Source organism: Nannobrachium achirus (genome assembly GCF_963921795.1).
Source record: "Nannobrachium achirus genome assembly, chromosome: 18".
Lineage (NCBI taxonomy): Eukaryota > Metazoa > Chordata > Actinopteri > Myctophiformes > Myctophidae > Nannobrachium > Nannobrachium achirus.
Window position 1 is genome coordinate 53,102,267 of NC_137825.1, and position 20,173 is coordinate 53,122,439.

At 43.6% G+C, this 20,173-nt stretch overlaps 1 protein-coding gene across 1 annotated transcript in view; it reads right to left on the reverse strand.

The window, feature by feature from the left end:
• crhr1 (corticotropin releasing hormone receptor 1) overlaps nt 1–20,173 on the reverse strand; it is a gene marked incomplete at both ends in the record, with an annotated part of 198,324 nt that overhangs the window by 107,010 nt on the left and 71,141 nt on the right. Inside the window, one exon of the mRNA XM_080747505.1 lies at nt 20,070–20,155. Within this exon, the coding sequence (XP_080603631.1) occupies nt 20,070–20,155 (86 nt within the window). The remainder of the gene's footprint in view (nt 1–20,069; nt 20,156–20,173) is intronic.

A 20,173-nucleotide genomic window follows, 5' to 3' on the forward strand; every position in this document is an offset into this window, starting at 1 on the left:
CTAGAATGAACACACATTTTCTCAATCAGCTAAACGAGGGAGCCAACACACAAACAGAGAAAAGCATCTCTCTGATCCCAGGTCATTTTGACATCTTTAAAAAATAAATAAAAAAAAAATGTTTTTTTTTTTTTGTTTTTTTTTATACAAAAAACTCAAAAGACGTCATTGGCACTGAACGCCTTTGCAAAAAAAACGTCAAGAGACGTCATTGGCACAGAATGAGTGCAGCGTTATTGGTTGCATAAGTCTTGATGCGAAGCCACCTCTGGTTTTGAAATATTTATCCGGGTAGCTCAACGGGATCTCAACATTTCATTGGTTCCTTACGTGACAAAAGAAATCGCGATTTACGATATTATCGCGATAATCAAAATCCATTATCCTGGGGCGCAGGGGCGGAAGATTTGCCAAAAAAATAGCCGATCTCCAAGCTTGTAGATCGGCTATTTTTTGGCAAAGACATTTGAAAAAAAAGACTATCAAATACGTGTATTATACGTTCTTTTAACTCATTTAACACTGATCCCGAGTATACTCGTGAAAAATACTCGAGTATTTAGAGTGCCGATCCCGAGTATACTCACGTAAAATACTGTATATAGAGTAACGCTGGCACTCTTACCCTACGGTCCGTTGGAAAGTCCTGGCATGATTGGACTCGCCGATTCATCATCATCACGGATCCACGTGCACAAAATAGTAATCCCTTAACATGGAGGCCGACGGTAGATCTCATCTTTAACTCTTACCACGCTTTGAACGTTCACGTTCGCCCCAATTCGCAAGACCTCTCCGCCAATACGGCGCTCGTTCGGTTCGTTCGTCTGATGACTGTAAGCTGATGAGGGGTCGCGCGGCCGTCTACTGTAAACACATTTTCCGCGGTGATGGTGTAAAAAATCCATTATGCGTTAACATCAACGGAGAACAATTCACTTCCTTGTTGATTTCCTCTGGCTGTAAGGCTCTGTGGCCAGTGACTGGTCTTCTTCTTCTTCAACAAATAACAGGCAAATTCACATTCATTCTCGCATGACGCCGCCCTCTGCTGCCTGGCAGACCAAAGTGCACTATTGCACAACCCAAAAAAATAAAAATAAATAAATAAATGTCTGTCTGTCTATCTACTATAACGTCGCAAAGGTAAGCCGCTTTTTGATGGCACCAGACCCAATAAATAAATAAATAATCTGGCAGTAGGAGAGTTAATGTCCATTATCTCCAAAAAACACTTTTAAAGCCAAGGATGGCATTAGATTCTCGCTATAATAACGTAATAACAAAGGCAACGATCGGCCATTACAGCAACGGCATGTGGTGACGATCGCTTCCGTTGAATGACGTCATGACGTCAAACCGGAAATGTTTACGCAATGGACTTCTGGCCTTCAAAATAAGAGAATGGCCGCGGATGGAGCCTGCGAGAGGCACGCTGGACATTTTAACCCGTTCATGTCTGGAGCACTAAATGGGTTAACAATTATAGGGGTTTATGTGGTACTGGATATGCAGCTCAGGCAAATAAAAGGTGAATTGATCCCAGTGCATGACGAAGGACGATATCACAATCACAATAAATGTAATCTCCACGATACGATTATCGTGAGTGTTTTTTTATCACGATAAACGATCATATCGCGCATCGTCCCATCCCTAGTTGCCAGACTCTATTACACTTCCTTCTTCTTCGTCCTCATCAAAAACGCCTCTCAGCTGCAGCCCCAGGTGGTGTAAAGCATACTTGGGGGAAATAAAACAGAAATACATAATTCAAAATGGAAAGCAGGCTTACTTTCATACAAGTGGTGCTTCAATCACGCTCTGTTGTTGGATGATATGGGTATTGTGGATGGAAAGCTCTGTGTTATCAAATACGTTCTCGGTATTGTGGGGAATTAATCAAATCCCCAATGGTGTCTCTTCATTTAACTAATATATTTTGGAATTATAGCATGTACACAAATCAGAGACAAAGGTTCTGGTGCAGCGCAGGGAAACCTTGGTTGAGACATTTCACAGTGACTTGTGTGCTTGCACTTTATACACATTTTTTGGATATATCATGAGTCCGCATTGACATAAAGACATGGGTCTTCAACCCCTAGGGCGTCCTCGGAGTTACTACAGGCGGTCCTCCAAATCTTTGAGTGATAGAAAGTTTTTTTCAACAACGCCTCGCGCTGCGAGGCGTTGTGAGCTTGTAGATCAGCTATTTTTGGAAAAGAGGTTTGTTGTAGAGGAGAAAAAGAGCAGACTAAGTACAGAGTGAAAGGTCAAGTTTATTAAGTATTGACGGTTCAAGTGGTTAAATATCTGAAAACACAAATTGATATGAATCCAAAATACACTGATGATTGTGCTGTCAAACAATGAAACCATATGGAATCTATGAAAAGGTTGTGGGGGTGCTTGTGTGTGCTTAAGATAAAGAATGCGCCGTGGGAGTCTACTCTAAAGAGGAGTGTGTGAGAGTTAACAGATGTATGTTATACATACTGTAATAAAGGAGTGCATGGATGTATGTCGTATGTGTATATTTGTGTAAGTGTATGGGATTAAGTACACTTACAGTATACTGTACAGCATGTGTCTATGTGCAAGTGTGTGTGTGTGTGTGTGTGTGTGTGTGTGTGTGTGTGTGTGTGTGTGTGTGTGTGTGTGTGTGTGTGTGTGTGTGTGTGTGCGTGCGTGTGTGTGCGTGTGTGTGTGTGTGTGTGTGTGTGTGTCTCATACGAGACTTAGAATCCTCTTCATTATACAAAAGCACAATGAAATGGCTTTGGTATTGCCTGCAGCCAACAGCTCATGGCTCAAGTTGACACAGATAACTCACTTCCTCTGATGAAAATCTATTTCATATAAAAAAAAACATTCCTTTTATCTAGAGTAGCCAATTATTTTACCACCTTCTTTCCCCCAATGTACCGGTATCCATTATGCCTATCGATTCTCCTCACACTGCTGTTAGTCAGAGAATATTATAAGAATAATGTCAAATCTGGGAATACATTCCTTATCAAGAAATGTCTTCACCAATGTTGATGCAAAAAAAGTTAGACCAAGGCACTCTTAAGGGACAGTTAAAAAGCCTTTATTTTAGGGCTAATGCATGGCAAGAATAAAAAATAATGCCTTCTTCAGGGTGACTAGTCACCCTGAAGAAGGCATTATTTGCCGCAACCCGTAGGTGAATTTTTTATTCTTGCCATGCATTAGCCCTAAAATAAAGGCTTTTTAACTGTCCCTTAAGAGTGCCTTGGTCTAACTTTTTTTGCATCAATTTTGTCACCTGACTTCCAAAGAGCACCTTTCGTGGGAGATTTTCACTCTACAGCCAAACAGATGCACTCCTTACTCTCTGTTTTCTAAATGTCTTCACCAATGTGTTTGTAAAGGTGTCTATAGTAACACATCTAACAAAGTTTGAAATTCAAAAGTGATGACTCATCACTAAACCATAGTTTTGTGGGTCCGTTTTTAGCCCAAGGAATGGTTTCTGTGCAAAACAAATGCTTGCGATGGATTCAGAATCATGACAAACCCGTAGTTAGTCCCCTCACATGCTACTTAAAGCGGATTTTTGGGTGGTATTTTCTTCCTGTACAGTATAGTGTATAGAAAGTCAATGGGAGCCCAACTTTCAGCAGCTGTCAAAATTTCTCCTAGGAATTTTGAATTTCAAACTTTGTTAGATGTGTTACTAGACATCTTTATAAGACATTTCTTGGTAAGGAATTTATTCCCAGATTTTATTATCGTAATATCCCCTGACTGTGTTGTATGCAGGGGTCATAACCATGCCGGCTTGCGACGGACATTTTCATGAAACTTTATTATAGACATACAAAATAAGTTAGCAAAATCGATGCCTGAGACGTCCAGGAACCTCTTAGCGTTTCCACCCAGAGTGCCACGGGACCCCTAAGACGTCCAGGAACCTCTTAGCGTGTTACCGTTGTAAACAATAGCCAGCGCTCTACCGCGGGTGGGAGTGATGAAAGGACTCAGTTTCCCATGATGCAGAGCGAAATAATGTAGTCAGGATATCCTACCGAGTTTGGTCAAAACCATAGAGTATATATAAAATAGAGAGCGGACGAGCCCCGCCCCCACTATCATTTCAATGCAAGTGCTCAGTGGCGTTTTGAAGCAACGGCTACGTGCTAGCATGTAGCTAAATCCAGGTGCATTCTGGGGGAATTGGAACCACCGTGGTTCCAAAATGACGTCACGCTGCTCTCCTCTCCTGTCTGGAGTGGAGGGGGCGGGGCCAAAATGCGCGTTTAGGCTGCAGTTCCAACTTTGGCCACCATCGGGGTTGCTTCAAATCTAGCCCTGGGTTCTGGGGGCTTGGTCAAAACGTCCCGTTTTCTATGGACCATAACTTGTTTTTTTAATTTACCACGTGAAAGAGAAGACGTTAGTATCCCGTGACTGCGACCTCCCGTTTACATAATGGACACATGGTGTGTACATGGAGCCCTCGAAAATCAGGTAACACTAAAAAAAAAAAGCCTTGGCATAATCTAGTTTGATTAAACATTATGTCAGTCCTAGTGTTAATGATAACCAGAAACACATAGACATAAACATAAAACATACTAGTGGACTCGAATCTACTAATGTGCCATATTCTTTATGCCACCCACTTTTAATTAAATCAGTGTCCTACCAATTCTAAAGAAAAACCTGGAGATTGGAGTCTATTCTGTGTTTGGCATTTCAATAGCTGGATCTTATCAGTACAGTCAGTGCTTTCATTTCACTTTACATGAACCAGATAAGATTAGATCTCTTATTAAAGACTCAAGACACAAACCAGCTAGTTGCAGGAATAAGGTATCCAATATCTAGAAGGAAAGGGGAAACGCAACAAGCACAAATGTCAACTCACGATGCACGCCCCATTATAGAAGGTACTCATTTTAAATTATTACCACAGCAGCAAACAATGTTCGTTGCATGACTGGAAATATGACATTTTTTGGTAGATTCTGCAAAGTGTTGCCTGGTGTGACCATCAACACTATAGGTTGAAGGGGTGCCTGTCAGTGAGCACTGCATGGTGGGCAATGCATATTATTATATAAAGCAGTGATTTCCAAACTTTTTATCCTGTGTCCGAAAAGAGAAATTAGACGTTTGCCCGGGACCCAAACTAGTGAAAACAGCAGATCTGCAAGCTCACAACGCGTCACTTCGTGCCGCGTTGTGAGCTTGCAGAACGGCTAATTAACACATCGGATGCCCACGTGGTGTCTACAAGTCAATTTCTTTGATGTCGCTGGAGGCCCACGACGCGTTTGACGTGTTGTACAGTATACTGTACTGTAGCTACTGCACTTGGCTACCGCGGTGATGAAACAAACTCCATTTCCCAACATGCAGCGCGCAATTACGTCACCCGGACGTGCTGTGTGTCTCGTTGACTTCCTGTTTAGCGGCTGCACAAAAATGCTGTTTTCTCCTAATCTAGCTTTTAAATCACTTTCATTTCAAAACGGCAGCCTCTTCTACCTGCCGTAACACAAACACTGTGGCTTAGAAATTATAAAAAACGGTCCTGACTGAAAGAAAAGATTTTCGCGAAATAAACAGGACATACTCGGATTACATTTACTCGGATTACTTTTCTCGCCAGTACTCTCGCCGGTAGGTAAAATGACGCGTTGCCAAGGGCACCAGCAAATTAAGACACGTTAACCACGTGGGCGTCCGATGTGTTAAGGGACCCACAAAAAACAACTGTTCTGGAAACACTGATCTGATACAGAGTCAGAAGCTCAAGCACTCATTATACTGTCTACAATATGACCATAATGTGCAGGCTGGGAACTGTGCTCCTACACCTGAAGGAGTGGAGGTGACCACAAGATCCCAGCCTGACTTAATGCCCTAAATCAGTGGTCCTCAACCTTTTGTGGACCAGGGCCCACTGGAAAACCTAGAAGGTGTTGGCGGCCCACCCTGACCACTAACTTAACTCATATGCTGCCAAAAAAATACCCCTTTGTACCCCCTTCCCTGCCATGCCCGAGGAACCCGAAGATTTAATAAACTTAATTAAACATTTTTTTTTATCGAAGCGGAACTAAAATAGGCCGGAACTAATGCTCCGTGATCGGTTTCTACACGGACACATTATTGAGCGGACCACTTAACATTGAGACCCTAAACCGGAAGCGGATGGTCCGTCCTCTATTTTGGCCCATTAGCTTTCTTTATAAACACCACGGCTGACAGATGGAGAACGGATTGATCAATTTTCAAAATTTCAACGGATTTGAGAAGCTGATGGAATACGCGAACACACGATGCATAGCAGTGTCCGATCGCGCACGATGGGAATTGGATGAGCGCCCGCGTTAACAGGTAGGAGAAGCCAGCAGTGAAAGACATAGAAAAATCTTCGGGCTCCTCGGTCGTAAACTACGAATGAGTTAACACACGCATCACGGAGCGGAGTTATGAGGGTCCTTAAACCGCTCCACTGTGCTATACTAAATGGAACAGACCCTTCGTATTATTATCATTGGAAGTAAGAAAGAGGCCCAATTTCTGTCCAATATGGCTGCTGTGTATAAGGCCTATCTATGGTTTCATTGATAACACCTGGGAAGGAACTAAGGAAGCGGACCAATTTCTGTCCAATATTGGCTGCCGTGCATAGAGCCTATTATTACGGTCTCCCTCTCCCCCAAGTCGACGTGACTTCACACTTCAGGGTTCTTTTGTAATCGTATGATTACACATTGGCAGCACATTGTGCCTCGCTGCAAGAGGAACATAGTCTAATTTCTGAAAAATGTGATTGTTAGAGGCATTTTGGGGTAAAAGTTGGGAACCAGTCTATTTTACACAATTCAAGGGTGCTGAATCTGAAAAAAATGGTTCCCAAGCAAAATATTGAGTTCTTGACCTTCTAATTTGCATAAAAATATAGCTGCCGAATTGTCAATTTTAAACTATTTATTCAAGGGATATTACACTTTCAAAAAACCTTTAGTAATTTTATCTTCTAATCAAGCTTTTGGGAACATCCAGGAAAGTTTTTGAGTTGTTTGATTCAGTTTAGATTTAGATATTTGATAGTCATTTTATCAGACATGCCCCCTTCCTATACAAACCCATTGTAACTTCAAACTCCATTTTAACTATGATAGATTTCATGAAAACACCCGTCCTTTTTTCTGGTGACTCCTGACATCCTCTTAATACGTGAGCAGGTTGTGTTTTGTCAATAACATTTTTCATTTATTTTTAATAATTTCTTAATTGTATTTTATTTTTTTCATTTTCCCAAATAATTATAGAAAATAAACTAAAAAAGGTTATCAAAAGAACACTGCCTGTTCGCGTATTAGAAGGGCGTCAGGAGTCACCAGAAAAAAGGATGGGTGTTTTCATTGAATCTATCATGGTTAAAAGGTTTTATTTTTATTTAAAAGGGATATTTCACTTAAATACAAAAACATTTTAACCATGATAGATTCAATGAAAACACCCATCCTTTTTTCTGGTGACTCCTGACGCCCTCCTAATACACGAACAGGCAGTGTTTTTTCTGTAACTTTTAGTTTCTTTTTAATTTGGGAAAATGAAAAATAAATAAATACAAAAAATAAATGATTAAAAATAGATTGAAGGAGTTATCGAAAGAACACAACCTGCGCACGTATTAGGAGGGCGTCAGGAGTCACCAGAAAAAAAGGACGGGTGTTTTCATGAAATTTATCATGGTTAAAATAGAGTTTGAAGTTACAATTGGTTTGTATAGGAAGGGGGCATGTCTGATAAAATGAATATCAAATATCTAAATCTAAACTGAATCAAGCAACTCAAAAACTGTCCTGGGTGTTCGCAAAACCCTGATTATATGATAAAATGATGAAAAGTTTTTTGAAAGAGAAATATTGCTTGAATAAATAGTTCAAAATGTACAATTCGACAGCCACTTTGTTATGCAAATTAGAAGGTCAGATTCTGCACCCTTGAATTATGTAAAATGGCCTGGTTCCCCACTTTTACCCCCAAATGCCTCTAACCTGCTTATAGAAGGCCTTTTTTCAGAATTTCCGCCTGACTAACAGCACTTGTGCGTGTTGTGTGGGTTAGGGTTAGCTCACAGCGCTGCGAGCTTGTACGTCTGCTATTTTTGAAAAGTCGTGAAAATGTGTGCATAATGTATTTTTTAAGCGAACGTTTGTAACTAAAGTTTTGCTTCTGGGGGTCCCAGGAACTAAATATTTTGAAATGGGGGTCCGTGATCAAAACCAAATACGTATACATTTTGGGGGTCCTTCACATAGAAAAAGGTTTGAGCACCCCTGGCATAGAAACATAGGTTTAAAAATAAATAAAATAAAATAAATCAAAGACTTGCACACATTTTCACGATTTTTCAAAAACAGCAGATCTACAAGCTCGCAGTCGGTGCCGCGCTGTGAGCTTGTATATCTAATATTTTTCAATAGTTAAAGCACGAAATGTGAGTGAATCCTTGTACCCAGGGCCCAGAATTTGGTGCGACACCCCTGTGTGACAGCAAAAGGCTTTCAAACTTCCGTGGCATTAACGCAGTCCATATACAGTATAAATAATTAGAAAACAAATCTCTCACGCAATCTCAATAAGCGCCACTCTGTCTGTCAAACCGCACTCCACAGTAAAACCCCTAGTGTTCATTTACCAGTTTTTAACTCCAAAAGGGTAAATGCAATCAAATTAACTCGTTTGACGTTAGTTTTGAGTGTTTTGTTCAAGGTTCAAGGTTCAAGGTTCATTTTAATCAGTCTCCCTAAGGGGAAATTTGTCTTGGACACATGGACATCCAGCAGCATACAAGAATACAAAAGTACAATACCAGTAAGACTCCCTAATCGGGAGATAAGCGACCGTCAGGTCGCAGCGTGATTTTAGGCCAAAATGTGTAGGAGCAGAGTCCAAAAATGTGTTTGAAAAAATCGGCCTGATGGTGGCTCTATATGGGACAGATCCATGTTGATGAGATGAGTGTAGACATACTGTGTAGCGATTTGTGTGATTTTAGGGCAAAATCTGTAGGAGTAGTGTCCAAAAATGTGTTTTAAAAAATTGGCCTGAAGGTGGCGCTAAATGGGACAGATCCATGTTGATGACATGGGTGTAGAGCAAGTGTGTACCGATTTGCGTGATTTTAGGGCAACATTTTTAGGAGCAGTGTCCAAAAATGTGTTTGAAAAAATCGGCCTGATGGTGGCGCTAAATGGGACATATCCATGTTGATGAGATGAGTGTAGACATACTGTGTACCGATTTGCGTGATTTTAGGGCAAAAATTGTAGGAGCAGTGTCCAAAAATGTGTTTTGCAAGAATCTGCCTCATGGTGGCGCTAGAAGAGGGCCATGTGAGAATTGATGGGTTGTGGTTTGGCAGGCAAGGAGTGTGTGTGCAAAATTTGGCATGGAACGGGGCAACAGTTGCGGAGATATGAGCAGGGCAAAAGTGTGACGTGTGACTGACTGACTGACTGACTGACTGACTGACTGACTGACTGACTGACTGACGGACTGACGGACGGACAGCCGGTGGAGGTTTTGATAGTAAATGTGACCTGACGGTCGCAACAATACAATACATACAAACAACAGTAAGTGAGGTGCTCAGTGACAGATACCTATACAACCATATCCCACATAATAATAAATAAAAAACATTAGAACCTCCTGGGCCTCCGTCTGCCCTCTACAAGGGTTTCATTGAGGAGAGATATTGACATTGGGACAAATGAATGCTTGTACCTGTTGTACTTACACATACAGGTTTCATACCTCCTGCCTGACGGCATCAGTCTATATTCACAGAATAGTACATGGGAGGGATCAGACAAGATTTTTTTCACCTGTCCCAATTGTGGACTTCACGATACTATGGAACAGACTGTGATATGGAAGTGCTTCTGTAGACCTGTGTAGGCTATATCCTACTAGAGGTCTGTTTGTGGGGGTGAGCTAATCTGTCAGTGAATGGCAGTATGTTAAATCCTGTTTAGAGCCAGTGGTGGAAAAATGTGCTTAAAGGAGTAGTTCACCCCTAAAATGACTTTTTTTCTTCTATTGATTACTCACGCCACGGAGACTTGAGTTCAATAATATATTTTGTTTAAAAAAAAAAAGAAATACAAAAAAATATTATTGAACTCAAGTCTCAATGGCATGAGTAATCAATAGAAAAAAATAATAATTTTTACTCCTTTAAAGTACCAAAAGTAAAAGTACTCATTGCGCAGAATGACCAATGTTTTCAGGCCAAAGACCCCTTAGTTGAGAGAGAGACCCCCACAACCTGTTCATAGATTCCATAGAGTTTCATTGTTTGACAGCACAATCATCAGTCTATTTTGGATTCATGTCAATTTGTGTTTAACCACTTGACCCATCAATACTTAATAAACTTGACCTTTCACTCTGTACTTAGTCTGCTCTTTTCCCCCTCTACACCAAACCTCTTTGCAAAAAATAGCTGATCTACAAGCTCACAACGCCTCACAGCGCGAGGCGGTGTGAGCTTGTAGATTGGCTATTTTTGGCTAAAGTTCTCCGAATATGGACACTGGGGTTCAAGAAAGGAAATCCAAAGCGACTTACAATAAGCAGGTAATACATCACTATAATAAGCAAGATAATATGTCAGTACATCAACAACAATATAACAAATGCATAGGAATATCAATCTAGAAAAAACAATAATATATAGACCATGCACCTAGTCAGTAAAGAAACGTTTCTAAAACCTAAAAAATGCTAACTAGCTTCATAATGGTCAATTCGTGTTATGGTAGTGCTATGGGTTTAGGTGGAGTCTGTAGAGGTGCGTCTTCAGTCCACGGCGGAAGCTAGGGAGTGAGTCTGTAGTTCTAAGTGCGACAGGGAGTTTATTCCACAGTTTGGGGGCCAGGAGGGCATGGCTAACATTCCTTATATGCTTAATAAGTTATAATTGCCCTCTATAACTAAAATGTCAAATTAAAAACACCATAAATACTTAAATTATTTTATAAATAGTTCATCTTTCACTCAACAGGGACCGCTCCCATCGCAAGTTGATGATGTCATTTGTCTATGTGTGGTCCAGCCCTAAAGAAATGTATGGAATGCATGTGACCTAAAAAAACAAGGTTAATATGAGCACGAAAACAATGTTTCAAATATGTTTTTATTAGCACATGGCATGCATTCCATACATTCCATAGGACTGGACCACACATGGACAAATGGCAACATCAACTGTTGTGAGCTTGTATATCTGCTATCTATTTAATAGTTAAAGCATAAAGAATTATCGGGGCCCACTTATATCCTCATGTCCCACCAGTGGGCCCACAAGTAGAGAACCAGTAAGACTCCCTAATCGGGAGATAAGCGACCGTCAGGTCGCAGCGTGATTTTAGGGCAAAAATTGTAGGAGCAGTGTCCAAAAATGTGTTTTAAAAAATCGGCCTGAAGGTGGCGCTATATGGGACAGATCCATGTTGATGACATGAGTGTAGACATACTGTGTAGCGATGTCAGTGATTTTAGGGCAAAAATTGTAGGAGCAGTGTCCAAAAATGTGTTTTGCAAGAATCGGCCTCATGGTGGCGCTAGAAGAGGGCCATGTGAGAAATGAGGGGTGGGGTCTCCGCGTTGCCTTGGCGGACGAATAGGTACCGGCCCCGGCTCTCCCGGTCGCTCCTAGCCCGAGTTACGGCATTTTATGTGCGCTGCAGTGGCAGGGGGTCCTCCACTGGGGGCGCCACCACTTTTGCATCCGTTCTGGAGCACCAGGAGTCAGTGGTCCCCGGGAATTCCCCGTGAGCAGCCCCGTTGGGGTGGTCATTTGGTCATTTTTGCACATTTGGTCATTTTTTACATCTGGGGGTCCCCCAGGGACCTGGGGGTCCCTGGAGCTCCGGGGGTCCTTGGAGGTTGTAGTTTGGCAGGCAAGGAGTGTGTGTGCAAAATCTGGCATGGATCGGGTCAACGGTTGCGGAGATATGAGCAGGGAAAAAGTGTGACGTGTGACGTGTGACGGAGAGACAGACAGCCGGTGGAGGTTTTGGTAGTAAGTGCGACCTGACGGTCGCAATCACTGCCCTAAATGGTCCGACACAGATCGAGCCAGTTGCTTCATGTTCTACCAATGGCTGTTAGCTCAAACCAGAACTAGAGTGACTTTAGCTCAAACCAGGACTAGAGTGACTATTGTAGGAACTGACAACAAGGGCTGTCACGATTATGACATTTTACGTGACGATTAATTGTCACACAAATAATTGCGATTAACGATTTCATTGTGTTTTTGTCGCTGAACACTGGAGCATATGAATATGAATTACATTTGTGTTTGGCTTTGAAGTTGCACAGGGCAGATATGACAAATAACCTAAATATGCAAAGGAATGACTGGCATATTTAATAACTTTATGCTCTATACATTTATAGTGGAAATAGCCGATCTACAAGCTCACAACGCATCGCACCGCGATGCGTTGTGAGCTTGTAGATCTGCTATTTCCACTACTTTTTGAAAGTGTTTGAAACTATATGAACATTTCTCACCATGGAAATGATTATGATGATTTGCAAATTAATTGTGATTACCTCAAATAATTGCCATTAGACGATTATGTAAATGCCTGCTGACAACATGTGCACACACACGGCCCGCGTGTACGCAAGCAAAGTCATTAATGAGACCCAAATCATTACATTTCACAACGCAACACACTCCAGATGAATAACTGTATGAGAAAGCGTGGGAGAGGGGTATAGACCGGACCGGGAAATGTCCTTGATTTATGTATGTATGTTGACATTTTCTCAACATTTCTCTCTCTCTCTGTCTAGTTCTCATGCAAAGTTATTCAAAGGGAGTACAGCACATGTCTCTCTTGCAAAGAGACACGTCATTCCATGAAGTAAATCCGTCTCTCTCTCTCTCTCTCTCTCTCTCTTTCTCTCTCTCTCTCTCTCTCTCTCTCTCTCACTCTCTCTCAAACATATTGAGTCCGTCCTAGCCAAAACATTAAGGCTGTTACATAACAACATGTGTTCACTGGCACGGCTGGGTGCTGTAGACCGGTGGTTCTCAAAGTGGGGTCCGGGGACCCCCCTAACACGTGGGAGTCTGTCCCTGTTGCAATGCAGTAGACCCCTGGGAGATGTATCGCTGAGGAGGTGGAGCCACACACCTACCATCAGCTCCCAGTACTTGCCGCACGACTTGCCGCACCCAAACCGTGCTACTCATACGCTGAGTTGCCGGTGCCCGGTATCGTTCCCATGACCTTGTGGTCCAAAGGCGAGAGCTCTACCGACTGAGCCACCCGGACACGTGGAGCTGTGGTAAAACCAGTATTAAATGGAAGTTACAAGAAGACTCAGGCACTGAATTCTCTAAGTAACAGCTGAGGTTGCACAGTGCAGCGTGCAATGGGTTAACTTAAGTTTTTTAGAGAAAGACGGGGGGGGGGGGAGTATGTGTCTGTCTGTCTGTGTGTGTGTGTGTGTGTGTGTGTGTGTGTGTGTGTGTGTGTGTGTGTGTGTGTGTGCGTGCGTGCGTGCGTGCGTGCGTGCGTGCGTGCGTGCGTGCGTGCGTGCGTGCGTGCGTGTGTGTGTGCGGGTGCGTGTGCATGCGTGCGTGCAGGCTGCTGCTCAGATAGCGCTCGGTGGGGAGCAGTTAGGTGATAAGTGTCTTGATCAGGGACACATTGACCGGGGCAGGGAGGCGCAGCTAAAGACCAAGCTAAAGCTGCCCTAAACGTGTGTGTGCAGAGTGTGTGTGTGTGTGTGTGTGTGTGTGTGTGTGTGTGTGTGTGTGTGTGTGTGTGTGTGTGTGTGTGTGTGTGTGTGTGTGTGTGTGTGTGTGTGTGAGTGTGTGTCAGAGTAGAGCCCTGGCCTGCACCAACGCAGATCTTGCAGGTGCGGGCGGTCAAAATGAAACCAGCCCAAAATCCCGCACCCTCCCGCAATATACCAGATAAACCAATAAACAAGATACGATGAATATTTCTACAGGCAGAGGTGAACGTAATTTCCCCTATGGTGCTACGGAGTCGGACAACACACGTGGAGTCTCTCTCTCCCCTCTCTCTCTCTCTCTCTCTCCTCTCTCTCTCATTCATTCTCACACTGCGCCGTGTCACAATATAATATATATATTATAAAGACTCCCTCATCGGGAGATAAGCGACCGTCAGGTCGCATGTATACACAAAGCAACCTCATGGTGGCGCTAGAAGAGGGGCATGTGAGAAATCAGTGGCGGAGGTTGTGGTTTGCCAGCCAAGGAGTGTGTGTCGGCATGGATAGGGGCAACGGTGCCGGAGATAAGAGTAGGGCCAAAAGTGTGACGTGACGGACAGACGGAGGGACTGACAGACAGCCGGTGGAGGTTCTCATAGTAACTGTGCGACCTGACGGTCGCAATAATATATGTCCCGTCGCTATATAGACACTTTGCCTGTATCTGTGAGCAACTCCTCACAAATAAACAGCCCCTCTCTCGCGCAAGCCCGCTCACTAGGCACACGCATACAGTAGACATCAAAGGGGGCTTGAGCCCCTGCCCTTTACCTGTCTGTAAAAAGTGCCCTCTCCAGAATGCAGTTTTTACTATGGTGAAAGCAATGCAAACACCCCCTTTCCATGCCATACCTGAAGGCAGCATTCAAGAGAATTGCCTTGTCCAAACTCTCTGAACTTGAATGCGGCATCTTATGTTGAAAGAATTGCCCTCTCTGTGTAAAAATCCATGCCATACACCACATCTCCAGTATTCACTTGATTATGCTTAGTTCAGTGTGGTATCAAGCACCGAAAATAGCCGACCTCCAAACTCACAACGCGTCGCGCTGCGACGCTTTGTCACGCGTTGTGAGCTTGGAGGTCTGCTATTTTCGATATTTTCACCAAAAGGCCCTTTTAGTAATTTCAGCCCCTGCCTCTCTAACATCCCCTGCACGGTCCCTGCCGCTCACTATCTCATTCTGTTTGGTAATGTGTTTGTATCTCAATGGAATTATACCGGTACAAGCTGCAGGACTGCGGGACCCACGGTACTATGCACTGCTGCGGGGGCGTCACTTTAACTATTAGAAAAATAGCAGATATACAAGCTCACAGCGCGGCACCGAGTGCTGCGCTGTGAGCTTGTAGATCTGCCATTTTAGAAAAGTCGTGAAAATGTGTGAACATATGTATTTTTTTTAAGCGAACATTTGTAACTAAAGTGTTATATCATTATCATGTTGGGGGTTTGAGCACCACTGAGATGAAAACATAGGGTTTTCAAAAAAACTTAGAAGGATTTGAAATATTCAAAGACTTGCACAAAGTTTCATGATTTTTCAAAAACAGCAGATCCACAAGCTCACAGCGCGGCGCCGAGTGCCGCGCTGTGAGTTTGTATATCTGCTATTTTTCAATAGTGAATCCTTGTACCCAGGGGCCAGAATTTGGTGCGACACCCCTGCGTTGCTGGACTAAATGCCATTTATTTTTTTTTTGTTGCGACAGAGAGCGGCGGGCAAAAATGAAATGCGGGCGGTCAGAAATGAAATCGTCGCGGGGGCGGGCGGGAATGGTCAGAACTCTAACGGGAGCAGGAGCGGGATTAAGAAAACATTCACCCAGAGCTCTATGTCAAGAAGAGTGCCGATTCCACGCAGCTTAAAAGCACCTATATAGCCACGGCCCTCACATAACGCCTGTCTTAGCTGTTCAAATAAGCATTTTAGCAGCAAAACCCTTGAGGACATGCTGTGACTATTTCCTCTCAGCTGGGTTTTTCTGCTGGTGGTTTAGAGGCCGCGTACAAGAATGTACAAAAGCACAAATATGCATTCCCATGGGCGCAGCCGCAAACATACTGTATGTTCGTTTACATATGTGCACACACACACACACACACACACACACACACACACACACACACACACACACACACACACACACACACACACACACACGCACTGTACGTGTTTACACACAGACATATATATTAGTAAGACGCTTCAGGGTGACATGCGACCTTGCCCTTTCAATTCTTGGCCATCTGGCCAGTGATGTATATCGGACCAGTTGCACCAGACCTCTGCATGATAGTCAACAATGTGATGTCAGAACATGCCCATACGCATTACCAAATATGGGCATATCTATACCAGATATGCGCTTAATATTGATGACATCAGGACAGGGATCTCCATATATGGGCATAAAACGGACATAACGTAATTCACCCTTTGTCATGTCCTGCCGGTTGTCCCGCCCCTCTTCACACCCATTGGTTGCTGTGTCTTGGTGGGACAAAAGTCCTTTCTCTCCATCCACTACCATTGAAATTCAGTTGCTTCTTAATTGTTATTTTGTGTATTCAATCTCATTTTAAACTTGGTTTCAGTAAAAAGGAACCCCTCAGGTGCAGTGTAGTGACTGGGCATGTTTTTAAATGTTTTTATTTCTACAGAAATGTTGTATTAGCAAATTCATCATAAAAAAGCGGAACCAGGGCGGGACAAGAGCCTGCTGGTTGGTCAATCAGGAACCAATCAGAAGGCTGATAAAGGGTGAATTCTGTTAAGAGTGGTTCCCCTGACATCACAGTCACATTCAGTCATTGCTAATTTATACCATTCTGATGAATCTGAGTCACAGTGATGTGGCACAGAGTCACAGTGATGTCACAGTGATGTGGACATCAGGGATCTCCATCCCCTGACATCACAGTGACATCAGAGCATGATGTCAGAGCGGCAAACCCATAGACCGTAACAATGTGTACACGACTACACGGTAAAATACTCAAAGTAACAAAATAGAAATACTCAAGTAAAGAGTATTTATTTACAGATTTCATTTAGAGGTTAAGCCCCTTGAGATTCATCATCTCGTGTTCGAGGGGGTCCTCAAGCACAACACACAAACATACACAATAAATGGAACGTTAACTTGTTGATGGTGACGTCACCAAGAATCATTGGCTGTTGATGACGACGTCACCATGAATGCCGGTCCCTGATTGGCTACGGCCGTAACCACAAACAGAGGACGCGACAGAAACACGGAACGCAGTACTTCCGTGCGCTCTGCTGGCGCAAGTAATCAAACGAAAAATAAAAATAAATCTGTCATATTTCGTCGATGGTACATCGATGCGCTGCGGGCTTGATATGAGGATGTGCCGCTTTTTTTTTTTTTTTTTTTTTTTTTTTTTTTTAACAAACGTCCCCCCCAGAACAGGGATGCATGGGGTTCAAGTACCCTGACCGAGCGCTGCCATTCCATGGCTCGGAAGGGCGGGGATAAACCGGCAGCTCCAAACGGGTGCTCCCTATTTGATCTTTGCAGGGGCGTCAATTGGGTATGTCAGGGGTATGCAGCTGCCATACCCTGGGGGTCCAGGGGGGAAAATAAAAGTTACTTTTATTTATTTTTTACTTGTAATTTTCATCCCACGATTTTGCAACCCATTTTTTCACCCAGTGCCAATTGTAATCCTGGGCTCTGCTCTCCCTCTGCCGTACCTGGGGAGACAACGGACTGACCTCATGCTTCCTTCAATGCATGAGTAGTCCAAGTTGTTTCTTTTCACCTGACAGTGGGGATTTCCCCGGGGTGGACGTAGCGCGTGGATGGCACACGTTATTCCAACCAGTTCCTTTCCCCTCCATCAAGCGCCCCGGCTGGCCAGGGGGAGGCATTATTGAGACCAGGATTACTGCATGTTTTTGTGAGGGTATCAACCCTAGGAGACATGGGGAGAACATGCAAACTCCACACAGAAAGGCCCTATCGCCGACCCCACCTAGGGTGTGGGCGCAACCCAGGACCTTCTAGCTGTGAGGCGAAGCGCTAACCACTGCGCCACCGTGCCCCCCAAAAAAAGTTACTTTTAAATATAAATCCATGAATGTCTCTTTGTCTATCTGTGCTGGTTATTATGTTGTTAAATTACAGTAAAATAACTACAAATGCAAAATGGTCACTTTAACAAGGTATTATAATTATATTCTCCACACTTGTATTCTCCCCATCTTGACAAAATGTTAGCCTATATTCCCAGGTTCCGCAGGTCAGCTGCACAGGTGCAATTCATTATTGTTAATTGTAGCACGTTTACTAACATGCCAAGTTTAGCTGCACCTGAACAACCGTTCCAGGCTTCCATTCCAGACCAAGAAACCGTAGAAACCTGTGTAAAAAACTGTCAAAACTCGTTTTTTCAGATATTGTGAAAATAGCAGATCTACATGCTCACAACGCCTCGCAGAACCGTGTTATACAAAATGTAATGCCTCTTATCCATGAGGACTCCCATCTTTGCCATACCCTAGCTTTTGCTGAACTGACGCTACTGGATCTTTGATCTGTCTGTCTTTGTTTGCCCGCCTCCCCTCCCCTCCCCCCCCCCACCCCCCTCTGTCTGCTACCCTCCGTCAGCTGGTCTGCTCTGCTCGCATTGACAACTTGTATGAGGAAATGGATTGTGGTGCCGCGGTGGAAAATCAGATAGCGGTTTTGATCATTACAATGAATAAGCAAAGACAAAACAGTTCACATGAACGATATAGACGTAAAATAAAGGTATCCGAACGGCTGCATATATTTTATATGCGCAGAATTACAATTAAAATACATTTTCATGTCTGCACCAGACCCATTGATAGAGAGAGTTACGACACTTACGTCGACTCCCATTGTAAGCGTGGAAAGCATAGTGGAAAGCTAGCTTAGCCTAGCTTACTGGAGCCTGTTCTCATTCTTAGCGAGCCTTTGCTGCTCTTCAGCCCCGTCCGCCCCCATTACAACCGAGGCATTTCCACTCGCTGGTAAGTAGACTAAATCACGTCTTTTCCACCCTTTTTAACGCATTCACGGGCCACTCCAAGGTAGACAACATTACTAAAAGGGTGAAAAAGACGTTATTTAGTCTTACCAGCGAGTGAAAATGCCTCGGTTATAATGGGGGCGGACGGGGCTGAAGAGCAGCAGAGGCTCGCTAAGAATGAGAACAGGCTCCATGCGACGCCACTTCCGGTCTGCGGCGAGATCAAAGCGTGTCGCCACTCTGCTTACACTGCTCTGGTCTGCACTAAGGCCACCAACACTATAGTGTCTGTAGGCGATGCCTTGACGACCGCGGCTTGTGATTGGCTGAGCCACAGTTACTGCGGGCTTTACCCAGGCTTTTCTTGAATGAATGAAATGCCTGGGTTCCCGAGGCTAGGGTTCAAGTGGTTAAAGGAGAGTTTCTGGGTAAAATAGACCCCCCATACCTTTTTAAATGTCTTCTCCCAAGCTTGCGAGATGGTCCAGACACCCCATAGTCCCAAAGAAGCATTATAATCCATTTTTGATTGCAGCTTCTACTCGACCATGGCTCCATAATGGACCGCGTCTATTCAATGTCTAATCCGGTTATTTTTCTCGCTTCAGCTTTCTACAGGTTCTGCTGCTGCTGCTCTACTCTCAGTCTTGTCCCGCGAGAGACGGCGGGAGTTCAAGCTGAACGAGACTCGAAAAGAGTAGCTTTTTCACAACAACAATGGCTGCGCCCTGGAGAAGAAAATGCTTCGATGAACTATATACAGTACGGGGGAACTGATACGGAGCGAAAATATGGACTTTGAAGCGAGAAAAATAACCGGATTAGACATTGAATAGACGCGGTCCATTATGGAGCCATGGTCGAGTAGAAGCTGCAATCAAAAATGGATTATAATGCTTCTTTGGGACTATGGGGTGTCTGAACCATCTCGCAAGCTTGGGAGAAGACATTTAAAAAGGTATGGGGGTCTATTTTACCCAGAAACTCTCCTTTAAATAGCAACAGACAAGAAGAAAAGGGACCCCAATTGAAAGAAGCTCAAAAGCTTCCTTGTGGTCTTTATCCTTTGAGTTGACCGTGTGCCAGCAGTGAACTTTACTGTCCTGTACCCTTTTCCTATGCAAATCTCTAATAAAGTATTCAATCAATCAAGGCAGAGAGATGGAGGGAAGGATAGAAGGAGAGGGAGAGATATTAAGAGAGATCAGTTCCTTACCTCTTCGTGTAATATGGCTCTACACATGGAGTAGTTGCCCTTCAGAGCCCAGGTTCCATTGGCTAAACATCTTCTGTAAACATTATCTGCAGAGTGAAGAGATA